Source organism: Mauremys mutica, chromosome 1, assembly GCF_020497125.1.
Source record: "Mauremys mutica isolate MM-2020 ecotype Southern chromosome 1, ASM2049712v1, whole genome shotgun sequence".
Taxonomy (NCBI): domain Eukaryota; kingdom Metazoa; phylum Chordata; order Testudines; family Geoemydidae; genus Mauremys; species Mauremys mutica.
Window position 1 is genome coordinate 162,032,988 of NC_059072.1, and position 24,672 is coordinate 162,057,659.

Below are 24,672 nucleotides of genomic sequence, written 5' to 3' on the forward strand. Positions count from 1 at the left end.
TCAGTTGGAAAGCTGGAAACCCCCCATTTCTAGTGGGATACAACTTCTGTTATCCTGCAGGGTCACATGATATCTGCCCTTAAACCTGTCATTGGTGCAGGAGTGAACATGGCCTGTGATGGGTATTAGGATTGGATAATTTATGGGAGGGGAAAGAGAAATCTCACATCTGGGGGAAAGGAGGAAATATTTTTTGAGACAGACTGATATGAATTTATAAAATAAACAGATCTTTGAAACGGCTGAGAGGATGGAATGCTAAAGCAGCCCTGGGAGCAATGAAATAGTGAGCAAAATGCAAGGAGAGGGGTCAGAGAAGCATGGTAAATATGATTTATCACAGGGCCCTGTGAACTATCGCCACCACATGTGGTAAATAGAACAACATTCCACAGCTGCTGCTCAGGGCTAAACAGGGCAGCTGAGATAATGATATTGCAGAACATTACATTTCTGTGCCTTACCCGCTCACTTCTAGCCCTTGCCTCCAGTAATTTTGGGGAGTGAGCCACCCAAGAAAGCTTCCAGAGATGGCATTTTGTACAGGGTAGCACTCCACTCCCATCCCTTCTAGTTTTTGCATCTCAGTAACTAAACAGATAGGGAGGGGAAATTGCCTTATAGTGAGAAGGGTATTATAGGCCACAAATGAAACTAGCGGTAGGTCTATACTTATCGCGCGGGTCGACGCGGAGAGTTTGACTTCTCGGAGTTCGAACTATCGCGTCTAATCAAGACGCGATAGTTCGAACTCCCCACGCACTCCGGTTGACTCCGGAACTCCACCACCGCGAACGGCGGTGGCGGAGTCGACCTTGGAGCCGCGGACTTCGATCCCGCGGCGTCAGGACGGGTAAGTCAGTCGAACTAAGGTAGTTTGACTTCAGCTACGCTATTCGCGTAGCTGAAGTCGCGTACCTTAGTTCGACACCCCCCCGTAGTGTAGACCAGGCCTAGGTATCTGGTTGGAAGCAGATCTGAGAAGTTGGTAGGTTATCAAGAAAAGAGCGGCTTACTCTTTTCAGAGTCACTGAACACCCTCAACTAACCCCATGTATAGCACAACCTGGTCTATGGTCTGGGTTTTCTGAGAGGCATTTGAGATTGGCCATTGTTACAGGATGTAAGCTAGACCATTGCTCTGATCCAGTATGACAATTCATACCAAATCAAGACATCTAAGGCCAGGTATTGGGGATGGATGTGGAGGTGCTCCACAGCAGAAGAGGTTCCCACAAACATTCAGCTTAGGGAATTTTCAGGCAGGAGAATGCCTTTGATGGGTGTGGGCAGTGCAATTCTCACATGTTTTTTGAGATGCTGCATGCACACCCCTTTTCTGGGAGCACCAGGGGTATGAAGAGTCAGTGCCATAGCCCCCACCCCACACAACCCCCTTTGGGGTTTGTTTTGACCTGCACATTGTATTCAAGGAGCACAACCACCAGAATTCTGGATCACAAGGTGTGGAGCATGTGACCTCTCTTCCACTTTGCAAATCCATGCAGGGGCATTCAGAATCTAGCACTAAACTGGTGTATGTAAACATTCATGTTAGCTTTGGTTTTGATCCTAGTTCCCAACTGGTGAAAAAGAAAAAATAATCAATTAATCCATCTCTATTGCCAAATCAAAAAACCGCAACTAAACAACCTGTCACTATGATGGCATGTGCCAACAGCTCAAAAGAATCAGGAAATTAAAGACTGGCACATAACATGGTGTATAAAAGAATGTAAATCCATAGTGCCCTAATAAAGTCAGGACATGGGAAGGTAGTAATATTTGTGGGGTTGACAGAAGACAGACTTGAAAACTTCCCTGTGATACTGAGCAGCTTTTCATAACGAGAAACAGGTGCAGCTGCAGCTCCCATGTAGATTTGAAGGCCGTAAGAATGAAGTAGGAATTAATACAGGGAAACCGTATGGCCTATGGTCGGTTGGTCAGACTAGGAAGAAATTCAGAATGTGAAAAATAGTTTTATTGATGTTTTCATAAAATGAGATAAATACATCAATGATTCCAGTATAAGGGACATAAAAAACCTAGTAAGAGGAATATAACAGAGAAAAATAATATTAAAAAAGGAATCATATGGTTTTAAAACAATGCCTTGTTCTGTGGGGTTTCAATCATTTATGTGGCTTCATCTCACATCAGCGTTTGTGTAATCCACTAGGATCTCAGCAGCCAAATATAGCCAACGTGACTGTAGCATGTTCAGTGCTATCCACATGCCAATCTGGGAGTGAGATTCTAGCTCATGAAGGCAGAATGGCAGAGTCAAAAAACCCTGTAGCAGAATATATAGCCAGAAAGACTACAGATCGAATGCCCAAAGAGCCACGGATGGGGACCAGCCCTGTGGCTGATGCTCTGCAGTACCATGCAAGGCCAGACCTAGGTTGGAGGGTCCCAAGCTACCAAGGGGGATTGGTGTGTTGGCTTATTGGCAATGCTCTGAACTGCGACATGGGAGATAGCTATAAGCTATATACTATCCCTCTCTCCCTGGACTGGAACTGTGAGGCAGCATGGAGAAGAGGAGGAAGAGGGGCTGGCATTGAACAGCTTCGAAAGCCTCCCATGCAGTCAACATCAGTAGGAGGAATGTTAGCTGTGGCCTTGAGAAGAGAGGTGTTAGGATGAGGCTGAACCTCATTCCAAGCAAATACGTGAAGACTATCCCTTCCCTTGTCCCCCACAAGGATTTCTTTAAAGAGATACAAATCCTAATTAGACTGACATTCATCTGTTTCATTCACTGAGGTTGAAGCAACAGCCCAAAATGGCAGCTGGGAGTCTCCCATAATGCATCTGTCTCCTTTTCTCCCCACCCCAAGCCTGAGAGTTCTGTTGCCCCCAGAAATGCTGTTTGATCACTGAATACAAAAGGTAGTTGCACTGGTCCTGCAAGCCTCTAGAGGGTCTTTTCCAGCTAGTCTCCCTTCCAATTCCTCCACTTAACTGGTGTGAGGGGAAAAATCTTCCTTTCCTGTCGTCTAGCCTCACAAATCCAGAATACACTGCAGGCACTCCAGATAATATGATCCCCTTGGGAAGTGACAAAACCTGGAGCCTTCCCCCCTTCACTAGTTCTCGCTCACCTCTTCTCCCCCACACTCACTGGCCTGGCTATGCATTTCCTGGGTCTCAGAGTGCCTGCCTGAAGATGAGCTCCTTCAGCTGATCCAGCCTGTCATCTCTCAGTGCATCTCGGATGGAGTGGAAGAAGCTGAAGTAGTGCTGAAAGTTATGCATCATGAGCAGGACACCAGCCAACAGCTCATTGGTCACCAGGAGGTGATGGACGTAGGCTCGACTATGGTTCTGACAGCAGTAACAGGTGCATCCGTGCACCAAGGGACCAAAATCATCCCGGTACCTAAGAAGGTAGAGGGGGTAAAGGGCAATGGGAAAAAAAAATTAATCGCAAGTATTAGGGAGCACCCATAGTTACCACGTAGCAGCTGTTTGGTGGCCTGAGTCAAAAGGTTTGTGGGTTTCAGTCCAGCTCTTTGGGGTGTGGAGTCTGATGTGGTCCCCTCTGACACTAACTGCATTGCAAAGAGCACTACATTCAGGTTAATGAACTGAGTGCAGTAAAGCATTGTTTTAATGCCAGTTGACAGGCTATATGAGCGGTGATATTATAGCCACACATGAAATAAGTTATAACAGCTTTGCCTGCATCACTGTATGGTATTATCAAATCAACAAATTACTGCTTTTAAAGTCACACCCCCACTGCATCACAACACACTAAAATGAACTGACAGACCGGGGGAACAAGGGAAATAAACACAGTTTCATTCATGGATATAATGCGAGAGCAAACATTAAGGGCCTGACCCAAAGCCCACGGACATCAGTGGGAGTCTTTCCATTGACTTCAGTGGCTTTTGATTCAGGCCCTAGCTCAGTGGTTCTCAAACTTTTGTACTGGTGACCCCTTTCACATAGCAAGCCTCTGAGTACGACCCCCCCTTATAAATTAAAACACTTGTTTATATATTTAACACCATTATAAATGCTGGAGGCAAAGTGGGGTGGAGGCTGACAGCTTGTGATCCCCTCCCCCTATGTAATAACCTCACGATCCCGAGGGGTCCCGACCCCCAGTTTGAGAACCCCTGCGCTAGCTGAACAGAATAGCGGTTGCAACTGTGTTCTGAGGGTGCCACACCGATAATATTTTAATCATTTTCCACATGGGGGACCTTTATATCTACCTCTGAAATGCAGGATTCTCTGGGATGGTAGATTAGATCATCGCTACGTTCACCATTTGTGTAGTGGTAATATTATGGCGGGTGGAGGGAGAGAAGGAATATAGGCCAATATGTTCAGAAGTGTGGGTGCCTCCATTTTTGGTGCCCAACCTGAGACACATTAAAAGGTCCTGATTTTCAATGGGAGGGGGCTCAGGACTGGCTGAAAATCAGCACCCTCCAGTGAGTCTCAAGTTGGCCAAAACATACTGTGAAAATTGCCATAGGATTTTTAGTAACTAAATGGTCAGAACCTTGGTTGTAAGTCATTTGAAAGATGACAGATTCAGCAGTGCATTGCCCCCCAGTATCAATCTGAGGCATTTGTCCAATACCAACTCAGAGGGAAGAGGGCCACCCATTTAGTGACCAACATTTCCTGCAGCACCGTAACTGTTCAGTGGACATTCCCTGTCCAGTGACTGTCCAGGTGTGACCCTGGATGGAGGATGAAATCACAGCTCAAAGTGTGAAGGCTACAGACACTATTTAAAAGCCACCACACACAAACCCACTTACCTTTTCTCTTTCAAAAATATCTCGAACAAAGTTATTTCTGGGTCAGCTTTTGAGGTTTCATTTATGTCTTTTTCAGTGCCATTTTTTCCTGCATCCTGGATCCCATTTTGTTTACTGACTGTAACAAAACAATATCACTTCATCAATAGGCAGAAGCAGACAAGTAAAGGTGAAAAATATTCTGACAAGAGGCATCTCAGCTGCCCCTTGTTACAGCTTGAACGTCCATCTCCATTATCTTCCTTTAATTATCAAACAACAGTTAAGCCAAATAAATTGTAAGTGATCAAACTCAGACTAGAAAAGTGAGGTGGGAGGGACTCAGCTAATCTGATAAAAATTCAGAACTGAAATAGCTGCACAGTTTTTTGCTGATCTGAGTTTAATTCCTTTTATTAAAGTCATTAAAAATCCTTGCAGTCTAAATTGCATTTTGTACAGTGTGTGATCACCTGGATTACTGATCTATTTAACATAAAATAAGAACAGCCATACTGGGTCAGACCAATGGCCAATCTAGCCTGGTATCCTGTCTTCCGACAGTGGCCGGTGCCAAATGCTTCAGAGGGAATGAACAAAACAGGGCAATTTATTGAGTTATCCCTCCCCTGTTGTCCAGTCCCTGCTTTTGGCAGTCAGAGGTTTAGAGAACATGAGGTTGTGTCCCTGACCATCTTGGCTAATAGTCATTGATGGACCCATCTGCCAGGTAATTATTTAATTCTTTTTTGAACCCAGTTATACTTTCGGCCTTCACAACATTCTATTGTGATGAGTTCCACAGATTGACTGTGTGTAGTATCAAGAAGTACTTCCTTTTTCTTGTTTTAAACCTGATGCCTATTAATTTCATTGGGTGACTCTTGGTTATTGTGTTATGTGAAGTGGCAAATAACACTTCCTTATTCACTTTCTCCACACCATTTATGACTTGATAGACCTCTATCATATCCCCCTCAGTTGTCTCTCTTCTAAGCTGAACAGTACCAGGCTTTTTAATTTCTCCTCATATGGAAGCTGTTGCATATCCCTCATCAATTTTGTTGCCCTTTTCTGTGCTTTCTACAATTCTAATATATCTTTTTTGCGATGTGTTGCGTTCTGGTCATCCCAATATTCAAGGTGTGGGTGTACAATGGAATTATTTAGCAGCATTATGATCTTTTCTGTCCCTTTCCTAATGTTTCCTAAAATTTGGTTAGCTTTTTGGACTGCCGCTGCACACTGAATTGATATTTTCAGAGAACTATCCACAATGATTCCAAGATCTCTTCCTTGAATTGAAGCAGCTAATTTAGATCCCGTAATTTTGTATGTATAGTTGGGACTATGTTTTCCAACATGCATTACTTTGCACTTATCAACAATTAATTTCACCTGCCATTTTGCTGCCCAGTCACCCAGTTTTGTGAAATCACTTTGTAAGTCTTTGCAGTCCACTTCTGACTAACCTATCTTGAGCAATTTTGTATCGTCTGCAAAATTTACCCCCTTTTCCAGATAATTTATTAATACAGATTCTTGGGAGATCCTGCTATTTATCGCTCTCCATTGTGAAAGTTGCCCATTTATTCCTGCCCTTTGTTTCCTGTTTTTTAACCAATTATTGATCCACAAGACGCCTTCCTTCTTACCCCATGACAGCTTACTTTGCTTAGGAAATTTTGGGGAAGAACCTTGTGAAAGGCTTTCAGAATGTCCAAGTATACTATATAACTAGATCACCTTTGTCCATGTGTGTTGACCCCCTCAAAGAATTCTAATAGATTGGTGAGGCATGATTTCCCTTTACAAATGCAGCGCTGATTCTTCCCCAACATATCAGACACACAGATGAGCAAGATAACTCTGTCCTTTACCATTGTCTACTATAGTTTCAATCAATTTGCCTGGAACTGAAGTTAGGCTTAATTGCCAAGATCACCTCTGGAGCCTTTTTTAAAAATCATCATTACATTAGCTATCCACCAGTCTTCTGATACAGAGGCTGATTTAAACATTTACATACCACAGTTTAGATTTAGATTCTGCTGGAGTTGACAAGGGATTCATGTGCATCCAAACCACATTTTTGCAGTAGCTGAGTTTGATTTTTTTCTTTTTTTTTTGCTGAACAATTGACTGTTGTGGCAGCGATAATGCAGTTATGGGTGACGGTTCCACACCTGGATTTTCAGCAGCACATAACTTTCACAAATCATTACCTTGGCATCTGAAATTTCTCATGGTTGCTCTCAAGTCAGAGGGGCTGTTTCTGGGAAATTATTACTATGATGTATTATTTGTATTGGGATAGTGCCAACGAGGCCGTGTCATGGACCAGGACCCCACTGTGCTAGGCACTGAACAAACACAGAAAAGAGGTCGCCCCTGCACCCAAAGAACTTACAACCCAAGTATAAGACACGAGACACAAGGATGCAGACGGCTGGAGGAGGGAGCACAAGGAAACAATGAGACAACAAATGTGCTGAAAGTCTATTCAGCTGGTTTGAATTACTAAGGCATGAAAAACAAAACTAGATTCCAGCCATTAAGAGAACTGTTAGATACTTTTTTGTATTAAAACATGTATGTATAAGAAGGATGACAGTCTCTCTGCATTGCTCAGACATTTGGTGAGACCATGTTGCAATACCAAGCCTTTACTTACTCATTTAAGCAGATACCTTGTGACATGGGGATTTGACTAACCTACATTATTTTGGCAGCATTTAAATTAATCAAGGGAGCAAACTGGGTGAAGGCAGGGAAAAAGAACTGCCCAAGAAGACTGGCTTCCCCAACACTGCCCAGCTGGAGAGGGAGAGAAGAGCTACATTACACACTGAATTTGACACTGGTAGGTGCATTCAAATCCCACTGAAATGTATAGGCCCAATCCTGTCCTGCTGAAGGTAAGGGCAATTCTGCCATAGACTCCAGTGGGCGCAGGCCCAAAGGGAGAACCAGGGACTCAGCACATGACAGGATCAGGCATACAAAGGCTTCTGTTCAATGAACCTCAGAGGATGTATAACCATGTTTTGGTTAACTGGATTTGGATAACCCAGGTCCTAAATTAAGGTCTCAAGTTCTCTTTGCTTAACTTCATCCCAAGTAATTTCTCCCCTGGAACGAGCAGGACTCAGCTGCTTTTCTCTGACTTCAGTGGTTACAATACAAATGAGGTACATGGAAGATGACTGTGGAGCATGAACTATGTTGGGCATGATACTACTGTTACATCATCTTACGACCACAACAGCAAGGTTATCATGAAAATCTACCTGCAGCTTCAGGGTCAGGATTGTAATCGTAGCTGAAGGATAGGGCACAGCCCCGCTCTGTCACCTGGTAGGGAAAAAAGCTCTCAAACACGTCCACTCCTCTTTCAATGCATTCGAGTACCTCATCCGGCTTGCCAATGCCATGAATGAGTCTAAGAGAGAGATAAAACAATATAGGTCTAAAGTGTACTGAATGGAACTTACTGGGTCACTGTGGTCTCTCTCCAAGGAGAGGACACAGGTACATAGGAATTGACTTAATGGATCAGACCTGAGAGCCAACCAGTCCAGCATGCTGCCTCTCACAGTGACCAGCACCGGATGCTACAGGAAAGGTATAAGAAACCCCAAGAGTGGAATACACTGGAATGTGTTTCAGCCAGTGAAAACAGTAACATGTGAGCCCTGCAGTTATTAAACAAGGTGAAAGTTGACACATGGTCTATCGCCAATCATGAGACCATGCTTCTCCCACATCCCATCTGTCTGGTATACAGCAGCACAGTTGAATTCCCCTTACCTCTCAGTGCCCACTGTTCTGCCTTTGTTTAGAAGGTTACACCAGCCACACATTTGACATTATTCTTAAGTTAAACACTATAAATTGTGTTTAAAGTGATTTGGCTCCCTCAACACCCATGTACAATGATTCTATCTCACGATCCCTCTCACACCTTACGTTCTGGGTCAGATACTTTGTTGCACATTCTACGCCCTGGGTAGCAAATGATTACCAGGTATGGGGATTTATTTACTACATGGGACTCCTAACTAGCAAAGCACCATTCCATGTGTTAGAGGGTCCTTTTGAAATCCAGCAACAAAGTCACAAATCCACCCCCAGGACGGTGGGTGGAGTTGGATTCCCAAAACCGGAACCCACAAACACATAGGTAACATGAGTGACTTTACTTGTGTGTAGTCCTCCTTAAGGCAGTGGGACTATTCATGCAAATAATGTTACCCGTGTTTACAGAATTGGGTCCTCAGAGCAAAGAAAGGAATTCATACTTATTTCACCCTTCTGTCCCATCACGGTGCATGGGAGATAATCGACAGCTGATCCTCAGTAGAAGGTATTTGGAAGGCTATGGGAGTAGATTCCAACAGGTGCAAAGGGTATTAGGGGATGATACATCTCAGCAGTGGGGAGGCATTCCCCTTTTGGGAAGCACATATTTACTTTATAAAGTGTTTGGGATCTGTCTGCGTGAAGAGGCACTAGTGTGAAAAGTCACTGTTGGAGGGCTCAGTTTTCCTCCCCATTCCTCTCCTCCCCATGTCCAGCTCAAATGTGCTGAGTTCACACAAGGGGATTTCCTTTTAGCTGATTTTCCTAAGAGGCAATTTCCCCCACAACAGCTAGCACTATCAACTCCCCCGGGGGGTTGGCAATCCAGCTGGGCTCTTCTTGCCTCTTACGCCATCAGTGGTAACACAGATACTGCTCCTGTCCTAATTTAGCTGGCAGCTTTGTCGAGAATGGGTGAGGCAGAAGAGAATATAATAGTCGTGCTTTCCCCCAGGTGCACTGGCTGTGCTGACAACAGTAAAAGCTAATGTGCAGCAAGATCACTAGGAAAATACACAGAGACGGAGAAGTGCAGTAAAAAGGTGCCATTTTTAGTCATTTTTCTGACCATAATTACATAAGACCCTGTATGAGCACAGAATATGGATGGGAAAAGCTTACAAGATGATTTTGTTACATTCCCTGCTCCAAATAGGAAGAAAATGCTATTTAAGAATTAAACAATAAGTACTTATTACACGTGATCAACTTCCTGACTGAAATGTTTCTTACAGAGGGCAAGGGTACAACCTTTCTTGCAGATGCTGAGATTTCTAAGAATGCTCTGGTTAAAATGAGAAGACAAAACCTCCTAAGCAATATGTTTAGGCAGCATCTTTCATCCTAAAAGATCCCAAAGGGCTTTAGAAAAGATCCGTCACCATAGAAAAGCAGCCATCTTTGGAGTGGGACACAACAGCTGTTCTTCACCAACTATACAACACAGTTTTAATAGGGGCATGCGTACATGCATGTGTGTGTAAAATAGCTTCTACAACTAAATGTAAGAAAGTGGGATGTAAGTACCAAGTGAAATTCAAACAGAAGCTCCAGGGCTATAAAGAGCAGTCATGATCACTTGTCTGAAACAGAGACGTAAACTATTTGATAGATGAGTTGGATGCACTTGTACAGTCACTCAGGTTAGCCGGACTGACAAGACTCTGCAGCTCATTGGGGAACCTATTTAAGGTAGCTTGGATGGCAGCAACGTGAGCTATGGAGAGCTCCAAACTCCAGGTACCTCTGAGCAAGAGAATACTGCAAGGCCAGAACCATGCAGCTGGATTTCCCTTCCCTTTGATCATCATAAACTGAGGGTTCAAGTCTTAGAAGGTGGCCAGGACAAGGGGGTCGTCCTGAGAGGGAAGCTCAGCTACAGGAGGTAGCAGAGTGTGAATCATTCTCCTCATGAAACACTAGAAAAGACAGCATTCATTGAGTTGATACATGAGCTCCATAAGAGCCACAGAAGGATATAAATGAGGCATCTGTTTTTACCACTTCCTCCCAAAAGACTCCAACTGTACCATCTTGGGACTCTTATCATGCACTGAATTGTGTTTTCTGGAGCCTCTGGCATGTTTATAAACATTTCTGGGAATTGTGAATGAGTGTCTACCATTTATAAGATTCAGGATATTGCTGCGAATGGCTGAAGCCAGGCACAATTCATGTAGGCAACGTACAAGTGTTCCCCATCCTCATCTGCCAATGCCCCTCGCTCTTGACCTACAGCCCCCCTGATATTCCAGTCTTCTGAGAGGAGACAGTTGTAGCAAACTGGGTAGGAGTTTTTGCTAGGTGGATAACCATTCACTCCAGATTGCAATGACTGAAAATTGTTTTTAGCTATGTTCCAAGTTAGTTATGATCCATAGAGGCCAAAAGGTGGAGGGCTCATACCAATCCCACCCATGATTCTGTCTAGAAATAGGTTTGAACCCAAACCCTGAATCTTCCCCAAAGGAAGAGATCACATCCATACTGTGGGCTGTTCCATATTTCTCGCCCTGTGCCAACTATGCCTTAAAAGTAAAATTGGGGCCACCAAAGTCAGCATTTCAATAGCAAAGGACGCAGCATTTGGCTCACACAAGAATCTTTGAGAGAATAAATGGATTTCCTGGACACTGGCAGGAAGCACCCTCTGGTAATTACCTACAGTAGAACAAGTGGGTTTTGATTTATCCCCCCTTAAATCTGACCTTGGTTTATCCTCCGGCAGCTCCGCTGTGACAGAAGCCATCAGTTTCAGCTTGGTCTCCTTGGCCATGGCTTGTCCCTGAAAACCATCCAGCAGGAAACCACCCACAGGTCGCTTGGCAGTCTCTCTAGCCGACCTGAGTCTCTCCTCCAACACGTCCCCACCTTCGATCACTCCAACCATCATGCTGCCCTGCAGCTCCTGGCCCAGGTGAAAGTTGCAAATGTAAGAGAAGCGCACTTCCCCAAACAAAGCTGTTCCAGGAAAGCCCACCACCACCCAAGAGCTGGTGCGTTGGCCCAGAGTCTGGACACTTGGCACTCTACATTTGCTTCCTGGGCACCGTTGGGTTCAATGGTAGTTGAACCTTCCTCAGATGTATCACTTAGGACATACTGCAGTCTAGCGTTTAGAACAGGGGAATGTGAAGTTCTGTTTCTGACTCTGCCAGCAACTCATTTAATCTCTGGGTCTCATTAGTCCAATCTCCCATAGAGAGATAAGAAGACTGATCCACCTTGGCAACCTGCCTTGTGTTTCTTAGGCAAAGGCACTACAGAAATGTCATGCATCAATACAGAACACATTAGGGAAATCCTGCCCCCATGGCTTGCTGCTACCATGGCTCTCACCCACCACTACATGTCTCATGGCCTTTCAAGGGATTTCTAGCACCAGTTCCTGGCAGCCCCATGCTGGGCCCTTGGTCTCCTCGCTAGTCAGGTCCAGGCATGCCCCCCAACACTAGGAACAGGGGAAGTCTCTCAGACTCACTGGAAGGGCTAAGGAGTAGTACTGACGAGTCCTATTCAGTTCCCCACAGCTAAACGGACTGTGCTTGCAACACAGGGCTCGACAGGGTTAAAGCTGGAAAAAATAAAATGAAAGGCAGGGTAGGTGGGATCTCTGATTTCTGAACAAGGAGAAAATGCTATCCCCTGCTCTACCCAGGAATACAAAGTGACTCTAAAGAATAAGAGACCACTGTTCTACAAAAACAGAGGAATTAAAAGCCATGGGGGCTGAACTCCTTCTCACTCCTAGAGGTTAGTCCGTCTGGGTCAAGGGTGAGGCACAAGGGCAGCACGAGGGAAGCTTTCTGGGCTGCTGCCCATGTTATGCCTGATCTATGGATAGCCTAAAGACTTCCATCTCCACTCCAGCCCTAAAATCACTCAGGTCTAACCCCTCCGTGCACACTAGGTGTTCTTTTGCTCACACGCTGGGACCTTCACAAGGCTCAGTACACACAGAAAAGCAGCTGCAGTGCTGCCGCCCCTGATAAATTTGGACCTTACCGGTGATTTCTCCTGCAGCTTAAGGCACTCATCCAGGAAGGAAAGTGACCGGTCCACAGACTTCTTGGCCCGCTTTCTGGAGGTTTCACCAGAAATAGTGTCTCCGTCAGAGAGGCACTGAAGCCAATCTGGCTGGAAAGCACGCTGCATGCTCATGAACTTGGAAGCTGTCATTTCCATTCGCCCTCCGTAGCCCCATATGGACACTGTCTGTCAAATGCAAGCAAAAGGAACACAGGAATGGATGTTAATTGAAGAGGTTAAGAGACCTTTCAGGGGAACTCAGAGACTTTAAGGTCAGAAGGGACCATTATGATCATCTAGTCTGACCTCCTGCACAATGCAGGCCACAGAATCTCACCCACCCACTCCTGCAACAAACCCTTAACCTATGTCTGAGTTACTGAAGTCCTCAAATCGTGGTTTAAAGACCTCAAGGTGCAGAGAATCCTCCAGCAAGTGACCCGTGCCCCACGCTGCAGAGGAAGGCGAAAAACCTCCAGGGCCTCTGCCAATCTGCCCTGGACGAAAATTCCTTCCTGACCCCTGATTCGGCGATCAGTTAAACCCTGAGCATGTGGGCAAGACTCACCATCCAGCAATTGGTCCTGGTAAAATGCCTGCCACTGCAATAACATTCCCTGGACAAGCTCTCAAAGGGACACAGCTCAGAAAACCAACCGCCTCTAGCATCAGGCATGAAGGTCCAGTGGTTTGAGCAGGGGACTGGGAGTCAGGAGTGCTGGGTTCTCTTCCTGATTCTAACATTAACTCCCTGTGAGACCTTTGGCAAGTCACATCATCTAATGCTTCAATTTCCCCATCTTTACAATGGGGATGGCAACACTAACCTACCTCCCAGAGATGTTGGGAAACAGGCTTGAGAGCTGAAGTGACTTCCCCATCGCCATCCAACAAATCAGTAGCAGAGCAAGAAAACACCTAGATCTCCTGACTCCCAGACTGTGCTCTACCCCATGAATAGTTGCCAACTATGGCAAAAGGAATTGCAGGTGATTTTGCAGTGCCTACACAACAGTGAACTTATACATACACACACTCCTGAGGGTAATTCCATCATTTCCCAAGTGGTCAGATGCGAGGCCTGAAATTAAGTTCTCTCATATGTTTTCCCATTCTTCCTAGTATGTCTGTGTGTGTAGGCCTTCATCTTCCACTTTTATTATTCTCATATTCTCCCATGTAGGCTGTGACGCTGTACCCCATAATGCTTTATGGGAATATGACATAACTAAAATATGCTTTGTACTACCTGTGTCATGTAACATATCTTGGTAAAAGTAATGGTCTACTATATCTATTCATCCTATTTGTATACATATATCATTTTGTACTTGAGGTTAAAAATATTGGCTGTATTTGCTTGTAAGGCGTTTGGTCAGCCTCTTTAGGAAGAAATTCGCAAGGTTAAGTACCCGATCAGGAAGCACTTGGGGAACAATGCATTTTGAAATGCTCCAATCCACATAAGAAGTCTTCCTGAAGACATACAAGATACCATGTGGACAATGGCTTCTGCCTGTAAAGACTGAGTCATCCATGGACATGTGACTTGCCCAGGTTACTCCAGAACTCCATCTTGGAGCTGAACTTTGCATAGGAAAGAGGAAGGGGTCTCTACCCACAAGAGAAAGTCTATTTAAACCCTTGGGAGACCCCTCCATTTGGTCTTCAGCTGGCTAAAGAGGGAGCCTCTCCATCCCCCAGGATACTGGAACAAAGGGGTGTGAGTGATTGTTGGACCCAGGGTAAAAGGAAATTAGTCTGTAAAAGGGAGCATCCTGGAACTGGTGAGGATCTTATCTGTAATCAGTTTGAATAGACATAGATTTGCGCATTTTATTTTATTTTGCTTGGTGACTTTGTTCTGTCTGTTACTACTTGGAACCACTTAAATCCTACTTTCTGTATTTAATAAAATCACTTTTTACTTATTAATTAACCCAGAGTATGTATTAATACCTGGGGGAGGAAACAACTGTGCATATCTCTCTATCAATGTTATAGAGGGTGAAAAATTTATGAGTTTATCTTGCATAAGCTTTATACAGGGTGAAACGGATTTATTTGGGTTTAGACCCCATTGGGAGTTGGGCATCTGAGTGCTAAAGACAAGCACACTTCTATGAGCTGTTTTCAGGTAAACCTGCAGCTTTGGGGCAAGTAATTCAGACCCTTGGTCTTCGTTGGAGCAGATGGGAGTGTTTGGCTCAGTAAGACAGGGTGCTAAAGTCCTAAGCTGGCAGGGAAAACAGGAGCAGAGGTAGCCTTGGCACATCAGTTGTCAGCTCCCAGGGAGGTTTCTATCACATAGGCTTTTTATATTAGGAAGATAAAGCACTGGCCCAACATTGTCATTCTTGCATGCAAGCTTCTGAGCAAACAAAGACGTTGCTCTTCAAGTGCCAGCCTTCTTTAGCGTCATGCACGGGCCTGAACGAGAATTCAAGAAGAGTTATTGAAGCCATCACCACCATGGGCATAATGTGTTTCATCTCTATCTGTGGATAATGTAATTACGTTGTGTGGGCTGCCTGGTAATTGCTCCAACTGAGTTGTTATTGTTCTTGCTACACTTGTGATCTTAGGTTTTTAATAGACATCCAAGTAATTTAGGCCTCTACATTTAAAAAAAGAGGATTTTACAAAAGCTAACATGAATACACGTTTTCATGATTTTTTATTACTTTTTTGGTTCACTGAACAGCTTTTCTGTATTTATATATAAAATTCACTCTTCTGCTAATAATCAGCATTGTGTTAGTGCACAAGACCCACAAAGTGAAACTAATCAGATTTGTTTCACCTCTCAAGCTGATGTGCAAAATGTAAACACTGTTTTGTTTTTTTACCAGAATGGCTATTTTATTTAATAAAACTAAACCATGGGGAAAGAGATGGCCCAGATGACTGGTGAAAGACTATAGAGCCTCACACCAGAGGTTCAAATCCAACCCGGGACACTGATTCTGCAAAGCAGATCTTTATGACTACAGTCGCAGTAACTTTAAAGAGACTTCATACCAGGATGGGCACCTGCCAGTGCAGATCCAGTTACAGTATCAGGCCCCAACGGCCTGATCTTATTCCCTTTGAAGTTAAAACTGCCACTGACTTCAATGACAGCAGGATCAAACCTTAAGTGAGTAGCGACAAAAAGTTTTTGCCATTTGACAGCATTGTAGCCTGTGTGAAATGAGTAGTGTGGGATTCAGCCCAGTTCCCAGGCGTCCTCTTCACAAAAATCACCACCACCAAAGGAAAAAATAATTACTCCCTTTTGTTGACACCTTCACCAGATACTTCCAAGACTGAATGGTTCATGAAAATTAAACTCCCTCCCGCAGCCCCTCAGAGGTGGCTTCCCTATGGTTGAGGCACAACAGTAAACTGTAAGGGCAGAGCAAAGCGTGTACAAGGAACCTGAACTGCTGCTGTACATAATCTGTGAATATACACAAGACTTCCTACTCTTGGGCACTCATGTCAGCACCTTCCATCAGCACTAAGTTTCCCTTCATGTGGTCCTCCTGAATGTGTGGCTGTACAAGTCAGACTCATAATATTACATGGTCTCCTAGGGCTCCATGTTTATTGCCAATAACACTGGAGAAAATTTGCTCAATTTACAAGCCACGATTTTTTTAACTGACATATAATAAACTGCACATGAATCCAGTCTGCTCATCCATATTTGTGTGGCCCTACAAAGTCAGCAGACAGGACAAGAGCACCCAGGACCAGGTCTGGTGCATAAAAAAGTGCCTCTATCTGACCATACCTCCACTCTAAATCCCAACGGAAGATGGTGGGAAAAATCTAGCCATTCTATCCTAGCATACACTAGTTCACTTTCCTATAACCCCAAAGAGGGCATTCTGTAGCTGCTAAGCAGGACACACAAGATTGCATCTAGGAGACATAAGTTTTGTGAGGTTTAAGTTGGACTCTCATAAGTTTTTACACTCACCGTACCTTGTTGTTGTTGTAGCCAGGTGGGCAGGGGGTACCTGGATCATGGAGAGAGCAGTACAGCACTGACTCTGGCATACCTGGAGGCACAACAGAAAAATAAATGTCAGCTGTAATCTTGTAGACCATTACGGCTATGTTGGCAACTTGCTAAGAGATGGCTATGAATTTACAAAAAGGGTAACCCAGGAATAAATGCACATACCTGACATCTTTGTCAGAGACAGACATGGCTTGTTTGATCTCCATAGCAACAACACATTCAGTTGGACAGCTCTGCCCACACTCTACTAGTTACAGGGAGGGGCGAAGAAAACCACAAGAGTAGCATTATATAATGCCACAAACTATATGTTGCCTTTGGACTGTTTACTTGATTAATGCTGCTACTGCTGCCAAAAGTAAACCAGACGCAATGACAGCTGACTCACTTGTCCGCTGAATGAATGCTCTGGGGACATCTGACACTTGACATCGTCTAGGCTGGGTGACATAAACAGTCTCAGACCTGGAGTTTAAAGGAAGGGCACTATATACACCAAGACAGTAGAATGAGCTGTAGCAAGGAGAGATTTATGATCATTTCACAAGAAACAGAACAAGCTAGATGCAATGAATGCAATAAAGGTCTCTGTTTTATAGATACAGGTAGAGATTTTTCAAAGCCATCTAGGGCAGTAGTTCTCAACCAGGGGTCTGGGGGGCACAAGAATGTTTCAGGTGGTCCTCCAAGCATGGTCAGGGTTAGACTTGCTGGGGTTCAGAAAGCTGAAAGCCCCACCGTATAGGGGTGAAGCCCAGGACCCTGAGCCCCGTTGCCCAGGGCTGAAGCCAAAGCCTGAGCAATGTAGCCTTGCGGGGGCCCCTGTGGCATGGGGTCCCAAGCAATTGCCCTCCTTGCTTCCCCTGCCTGCCCTGACTTTTATATGCAGAAAACCACTTATTGTGGCACAGATGGGCCATGGAGTTTTTACAGCATGTTGTGGGGGGCCTCAGAAAGAAAAAGGTTGAGAACCCCTTATCTAGGGGATTTGATGCAAAGGCTGAGACTTCCAAAGGAGCCCAAGGAGTTAGGTACCCAAATGCCACTGAAATTCACTGGGAAGTGAATTTCACCTAATGTCCTTAAACTCCTTTGAAAATTCCAACCATAACTTCCACTAAAATTAATGAAAATTGTCTAAATCCTCTAACTGGGCATTCTCTGCACTCAGAACTCCCTCCAGTAGGCGTTTTGGGTGCATAAGGAATGCAGAGTCAGGTCTTTACTCACATAAATATATTCCTCATCAACACAGGGCACATGACAAATTTGTGTATATACCATAAAAAAAAACTACATCAGGAGAACTCAAGGTTGCAATGTTAAGAATTCTAGAACCAGGAAATGCCACAATTAAGGTGTCATGTGCAAACAACTCCTTTAAGGAGTCCTGGGGACCACAGAGGATGACACTGGTTCAGTACTGCTAGATGACTGTGATGCAGTGGGGAAAGAGGAAGACAGGAAGTGTCTGTTTGTCTAAGAGAGATAAGTGGTGCCTTGGTGAAAGGCCCTGGAGCCCTTACTTCTCTTTCCCTAGCTAACTAGGGGGTGAAGGGCACAACTGGTCTTAACTCCTGGGTGTGTTTCTTCCTGAAACAAAAGGAGCATTCCTGTGGCCAACCAGCCATCATGCAGCAAGGCAAAAAAAGACGGAGAACAAAGGGAGCAAAATAAGTAGAAGTTTGGTGGGATAGCTCTCCACTGGTCCGAAAGGATGGCAAAATAAGTCTGTCCACATCCTTAAGCTTGCCCTTCAGGGACTTTTGTGGGCCTGTAACATGGTTCCTTCCCCAGACAGCCACCCAAAACAGTTCCTTCATTTAACAGATCAGCTTTAGGGGCAGGAATACCCGTCAGGAGATCCCACCACTTTTCTAAGTGAGACTGACTGTTCTGTGCTGCTCTGCACTGCTGAGGCTGAATGAGGGCTTTGTATCAAACTAAACTGATTTTGTTTTGTGGGGGAAATAACCTATCCCAGATCAGCAGGGACCTGAAAGCTGTTACCTTCTGGGGACTGTGTGAAGAAAGTTGTTCTTTGTATTGTTTCTAGTGGGAGAGGTGTTCACATCGCTAAAAAAATCATCACAAATGGCACTTAACAACACTCACTGCACAGAGGTCAAGAACTGAAAAGTCCAGGGATACTCAACTCCCTTCTTAACCCAGAGTTGAGTCCCTCCAAGTGAGTGCTGAAGCCCATTGCTGGGGTGTTGTGGGGGAAGCTGTAACTGTGAATAAGAGAACTTCAGTTTCTATTGTAGTGAGTGTAATAGTTTACAGCTGCATTAAATCCACTTTGAAAAAAAAAAAAAAAAGAGCTTCTCACACAACTCACTTGGGATCCACAATAGATTTGCTCTCAAGTTTCTAGGGATGGACAGCTTGTCCCCTAATTCATTGCACCAAGCAACATGGAAGTGTAGAGGATGTATTAGATGGGATCAGACTGCATCTAAACACACACACACAATTTTACCTATAAATTTCCCAATTCCTTCTTTATATTCCTCCAAGGCTTCGTGAAGTTCTACCCTGTGTCCAAACATAAAAGAATACACATTAGGGAAAAAAAATGAGAATGAGCCTGCAGAGAGGATTGTGGATAAGCTAATTCCTCAGTATGTTAGAAGACACACTCCAATCTTTGCAAAAAGAGCGTTGAAGTTTCAGCCACAGAATGGAGTCAGAATGGAGATGGAGGAATGACATAGTCACTACACCAAATCTCACAAGATCTTGTTGCCCCTGTAACCTGCAAGATGGAGCTGTCATATAGATAAGACTCAGGCTTCTTCACTAAAGTGTTGTCCAAATCTGGATTAGACTAGATAATGGAAAAGAAACATAAACCCTGTCTACACTACAACTTCCACCATTAGTACCACAGTGGATCTGCACAAGTGAGGAGTTACAGGTCCCGTTTTTGTCAAGGTACACGCAGCCTAAGAATACAACTTTTAGAATTAGATTAGGGTGATTAGAGGTTTCTCATTAGAGACTTTCACAAAAAGTCATAAAGAAACAGGGAAAGGCCATTTACACCATCCTGTTCACTTTTCAAAAAAGGCTTCCCCTTACATATATCTGCTCTTAGCTCTCACCTACAATAAATGCGCAGCAACCCATCCATCCCCAAGAAATCCAACCATAAGGGGAAAAGTGTGATGGTCAACATCTTGGCCAACACACCAGGGACTGAATCAGGGACTTACACTGGTAAAAATCATGAGCAGCTACATCTTGAGCTAAAATGCCAATACTCTATCTGGGGCTGTAACAGTCTCACCTCTTGTGGTCTGAGGTGGAATAGCTGTTTCTCTATAATCTCGTTGTCCTGATGAATTTTAAGGAGGCAAGTCTCAAACCCTTCTGGTGAAGCAAGGAAGTATTGTTTCTTGTTTTCAATGGGGAAACCGGGAACACAAAAGCGGTGTCCCAGCTAAGCTTGATACTCACAGAGTTGAAAGCGTGAGCTGTACAACAGCAGGAACCCCTTTAATTGCCTGCAGTGTGTCATGGGCGAGGTGTGGTGGGGATCCAGTTTTGGTATACAGTAGGCAGCCTGGAAGCTCCATGGTTTGAACCCCATTCTTGCCAAGGTTTGTCAGTGTCCCAAGACGACACCCACTGACCACTTTGGAGAGACTCAGCTTCATCCTGGTTAACTGGCAGGCAGCGTCCAGGTCCTTTAAAGAAAAAGATTATTTAGGTAGGTCTTTCTCCATCAAGATTTTGGGTTTATATTTGTATCTGTAAAAGCTTAGTAATTGACGGAAATGGAAAAGTAAATTGTTTGTTTCTAAGGCTACTTGGGATTCCAATACACCTGCAATGGATCCATTAGAAGCAGTGGGGGAAGAGGTAGCTCACAAGAGAGTTATCATGGTATGAACTTTCACTCAGGAGACAAGGGCGGATAAAAATCTATGATTTTTTTCTTAATCGGATTTTTTTTATAGAATTATTTTTGAGGAAAAAACCTATCTAAAGATAAAGATATATTATAACTCAAAGATACCTCATCATGGAATAGGGATTATGAATTCTAATTCTATAGCATGAGACAATATATTCATATAATGTTTAAGAAAAGTGTTGTAAATGAGTTCCAATAGTTCATGGATTAGGGACCCAATCTTATGGGGTTCCAGGGGCTTCTGTATAGATTTAGGTTAATCTTTCTACCTATCCACTGGGACTTAGTGTTAAGTCTAGAAGATACCATCAGAGATGCTTAGTTTTGCAACTCTCAAACTGAGGATGTGTGTCTCGAGATAACATGCTTGTTAACAGCAAAAAATGTTTTAAATAAATAAATAAATAATATAGAGAGGTGAGAAATAACAGCCCTTAACCCTATTATCCCTCTGCAAATCTGCGTACACAGAGGCAATCCCTTACCTCTCTCTAAAAGGTGCAAAGTTTCAAAAAGTTCAATGAATAGAAGATAGTTGGAGGCGGAATAGATCTGGACAAGGAGAAGAAGTCTGGAGATAAATGTGAGAAGGGAGGGACAGGCAGTAGAAACAAAAGTAAAACTGTTTGAGCAGCATATTCCAGAAGTCTTGAGGTCTTTCTGAGTGTAGCCTTCATTCATTTGAGATCTACCATACCATTCTCTCACTAGAAGGGAAAACCAATAATGGCAGCAGGCATAAGAGAGACCCAGTTTGGGTCTCATCTATCTCAGTTGTGAAGAATATGTATTAAGGTTATAACAACCAACAAGAATGCACTTTTATGTAGAAATCCATGATTAAATCGAGTCTTCCTGACTAGTGATTTAAATAATGATTTAAATCAAATCCACCCTGCAGGAGACCTTGATCTGTTTCTAGTTCTGTCGCTGTATGACCTTGGGTAAGTCACTTCATTTCCCAGTGGTTTCATCCCCTCTCCCACCCTTTGCCTGTCTTGTCTATATAGATGGTAAACTCTTCTGGACAAGAACTGTCCCTCACCGTATTTGTACAGCAGTTAGGGCAATGAGATCCATGTTTTTACGAGGTGCCAATACAAATGATTATTATTAATACTTAGATTAGTCAAGACTAAGGAAGATTATGAGGAACTTAAATCAAGATAGTACAATGGCAGATAAAATTCAGTGTCCATAAATGCAAGGTAATGTACATTGAGAATAGTTCAGATTATTACTCCCAAACATGGCGGGGGGGGGGGAGGGGGATTCTAAATTAACTGTAAACACCCAGGAAAAAAGATCTGGGCAGTTCAAGGAAAACCTCTGTTCAATGAATAGCTGTGGTTTAAAAAGGCAAATAAACTGACTGATAAAGGAATAGGATAACTTGGGCAGAGTTGCTGACTTGTGATATTTAGGTATCACAATCTCTGTGTACCCCAATATTCAATATTGATCATAAAAAAACCTGGAGTTATGCAAATCCCTTAGAATCTCAACTTTCATAGAATATCAGGGTTGGAAGGGATCTCAGGAAGACATCTAGTCCAACCCCCTGTTCAAAGTAGGACCAATCCCCAGACAGATTTTTACCCCGGTTCCCTAAATGGCCCCCTCAAGTATTAAATCCTAGAATATCAGGGTTGGAAGGGACCTCAGGAGACCATCCAGTCCAACCCCCTGCTCAAAGCAGGACCAACACCAACTAAATCATCCCAGCCACAGCTCTGTCAAGCTGGGCCTTAAAAACCTCTAAGGAAGGAGATTCCACCACCTCCCTAGGTAACCCATTCCAGTGCTTCCCCATCCTCCTACAGAAAAAGTTTTTCCTAATATCCAACCTAAACCTCCCCCACTGTCACTTGAGACCATTATTCCTTGTTCTATCATCTGGTACCACTGAGAACAGTCTAGATCCATCCTCTTTGGAACCCCCTTTCAGGTAATTGAAAGCAGCTATCAAATCCCCCCCTCATTCTTCTCTTCTGCAGACTAAACAATCCCAGTTCCCTTAGCTTCTCCTCATAAATCATGTGCTCCAGCCCCCTAATCATTTTTGTTGTCCTCCGCTGGACTCTTTCCAATTTTTCCACATCCTTCTTGTAGTGTGGGGCCCAAAACTGGACACAGTACTCCAGATGAGGCCTCACCAATGTCAAATAGAGGGGAATGATCACATCCCTCAATCTGCTGGCAATGTCCCTACTTATATAGCCCAAAATGCCGTTAGCCTTCTTGGCAACAAGGGCACACTGTTGACTCTCATCCAGCTTTGCGTCCACTGTAACCCCTAGGTCCTTTTCTGCAGAACTGCTGCCCAGCCATTCGGTCCCTAGTCTGTAGCTGTACATGGGATTCTTCTGCCCTAAGTGCAGGACTCTGCATGTGTCCTTGTTGAACCTCATCAGATTTCTTTTGGCCCAATCCTCTAATTTGTCTAGGTCCCTCTGTATCCTATCCCTACCCTCCAGCATATCTACCACTCCTCCCAGTTTAGTGTCATCTGCAAACTTGCCGAGGGTGCAGTCCACGCCATCCTCCAGATCATTAATGAAGATACTGAACAAAACCGGCGCCAGGACCGACCCTTAGGGCACTCTGCCAGATTTCTGTCCACCTTATAGCCCATTCATCCAGGCCATACGTCTTTAACTTGCTGGCAAGAATACTGTGGGAGACCATATCAAAAGCTCTGAACTCACAAGCCTGGGTTTAGCAGGCCAATGCTCAAAGCACTGAGCGATCCCTCCCCCCTTAAAACGTTCATTTTAAGAAGTCTCTTTCTAGCTCTCCAGAAAAAGAGTTTCCGGCTGGCCCAGCCTCGCCACGATCTGAGTCCCCGCGGCCTTTCGCCACTTTCCTGCTACTTCATTTCACCCCCGGGGGGGGGGGGGCGGGAGGGAGCCGGGCGGGTCTCGGGCCCTGCGCTGGAGGGGGCGGGGGCAGTTGCGGAGCGAGCCCGTCCCGCGCTCACCCCACAGCGGCTGTGGCGCGGGCCGGGCCCGGCTCCCGGCTCGGGGCGCTGGGACCTGGCGGGGGCGGGCTCGCAGCCCCGCTCGGGTTAACTGGCCCCGACGGCCCCGTCGTGGTGACCGAGAGCGGCCGGGCCAAGTGCGCGTGAGCGGCACCGAGACCCGAACAGCCCCTCGAGGCGCGGAAGAACCGACCCAGCCGCTCCCTCCCCCCCTTTACCTGGCTCGCGCCAGCCACCTCCGTCGCATGAGCGTCTCTTCCCGGGTCCAATCAGCATCCGACACGTCATCACCGAGGGACGTAGGAGAGCCTTGTCGCGTGGTCGGGGGTAAAGGCGGCTGCGCCGTTGCCATGGAGAAGCGACCCTCCCGGCGCGCTGCATTCCGGGTCTTGTAGTTCGCGCTCGTCCAAGTGTCCGTGCGCCCCGTCCAATGGGGAACTCCGTTTCCCACAAGGCTCCTCTCCCTCCGTGTGGCTGAGGCGGGGTGGGGGTGGGGAGGCTGCTTCTGTCCGGGCCTTGGCAATGGCCTTCCCGGCGCCCAGGTCCCGGCTCTATCGCTGGCAGCGCCTCACCGCCGCGGCCAGGCCCCAGGTAACGGAGGGGGCGGCATCACCACCCCGCCCCCCCCCGGTGTCCCCAGCGCCCAATCCCGGAGCCTGCCCGGGGGTCACCAGCAAACCCCTGGGGCGCCCCCGGCCACCGGCGCCCAATCCTGTTCCGCCCCGGGGTCACCGGCGCCCAATCAGGGGGCTCCCTGGGTCACTGCCAGCCCCATGCGGGGCGCCCTGGCCAGCGCTGGCCAATCAGGGGGCTCCGCCCCCCGCCCCCGCCTCAGGGCTGCTCAGAAATGAAGGAGAAACCCGGGGAGCTGTTTGAGGGCGGGAGGGATATTTCTGGCGAAAGAGCGGCGCAGGTGTTTTCATTGAACTCAGGTGACCGGCTCTAGGCCTGGAAACGTTAAAATGAGAGTGAACAGTGAGCAAAAAAGCATTTTGAAGTTAACATTTTGCATCTTATTTCCAGCCACATTTTGACTCTGATAATGTGGCGCACTGGATCAAGGTAAGGGCATTGGCAAAGGAACTTGTGAAACAAG

General features: G+C 45.3%; 2 protein-coding genes across 9 annotated transcripts in view; one reads left to right on the forward strand and one right to left on the reverse strand.

Moving 5' to 3' along the window:
- Positions 1-1,897: 1,897 nt before the first annotated feature.
- QTRT2 (queuine tRNA-ribosyltransferase accessory subunit 2) lies at positions 1,898-24,020 on the reverse strand. 6 transcript variants are annotated; one of them, XM_045001414.1, is made up of 9 exons: positions 23,577-23,763; positions 20,137-20,366; positions 19,157-19,212; positions 16,635-16,711; positions 12,639-12,848; positions 11,342-11,541; positions 8,063-8,214; positions 4,794-4,911; positions 1,898-3,388 (listed from the first exon to the last, which is right to left on the reverse strand). In XM_045001414.1, the coding sequence occupies exons 2-9, from the start codon at positions 20,334-20,336 to the stop codon at positions 3,157-3,159; spliced, it is 1,245 nt and encodes a 414-aa protein (XP_044857349.1). In that variant the 5' UTR covers positions 20,337-20,366; positions 23,577-23,763; the 3' UTR covers positions 1,898-3,156. The 6 variants fall into 6 exon arrangements, with proteins under 6 accessions (XP_044857349.1, XP_044857343.1, XP_044857362.1 ...); XM_045001408.1 differs by lacking the exon at positions 23,577-23,763 and adding an exon at positions 23,795-24,020 and having other exon boundaries at positions 1,899-3,388; XM_045001427.1 differs by lacking the exons at positions 20,137-20,366; positions 23,577-23,763 and adding exons at positions 17,063-17,139; positions 19,967-20,083 and having other exon boundaries at positions 1,906-3,388.
- Positions 24,021-24,050: 30 nt separating this feature from the next.
- Positions 24,051-24,672, forward strand: part of CCDC191 (coiled-coil domain containing 191) — a 36,219-nt gene continuing 35,597 nt past the window's right edge. For 2 of the 3 annotated variants that reach the window (XM_045001373.1, XM_045001385.1), the window contains exons 1-2: positions 24,051-24,167; positions 24,600-24,638. In XM_045001373.1, the coding sequence (XP_044857308.1) occupies positions 24,099-24,167; positions 24,600-24,638 (108 nt within the window). In that variant the 5' untranslated portion in view covers positions 24,051-24,098. Of the gene's footprint in view, positions 24,168-24,437; positions 24,639-24,672 lie in introns of those variants that run through there. The other variant, XM_045001378.1, reaches the window with a different exon arrangement.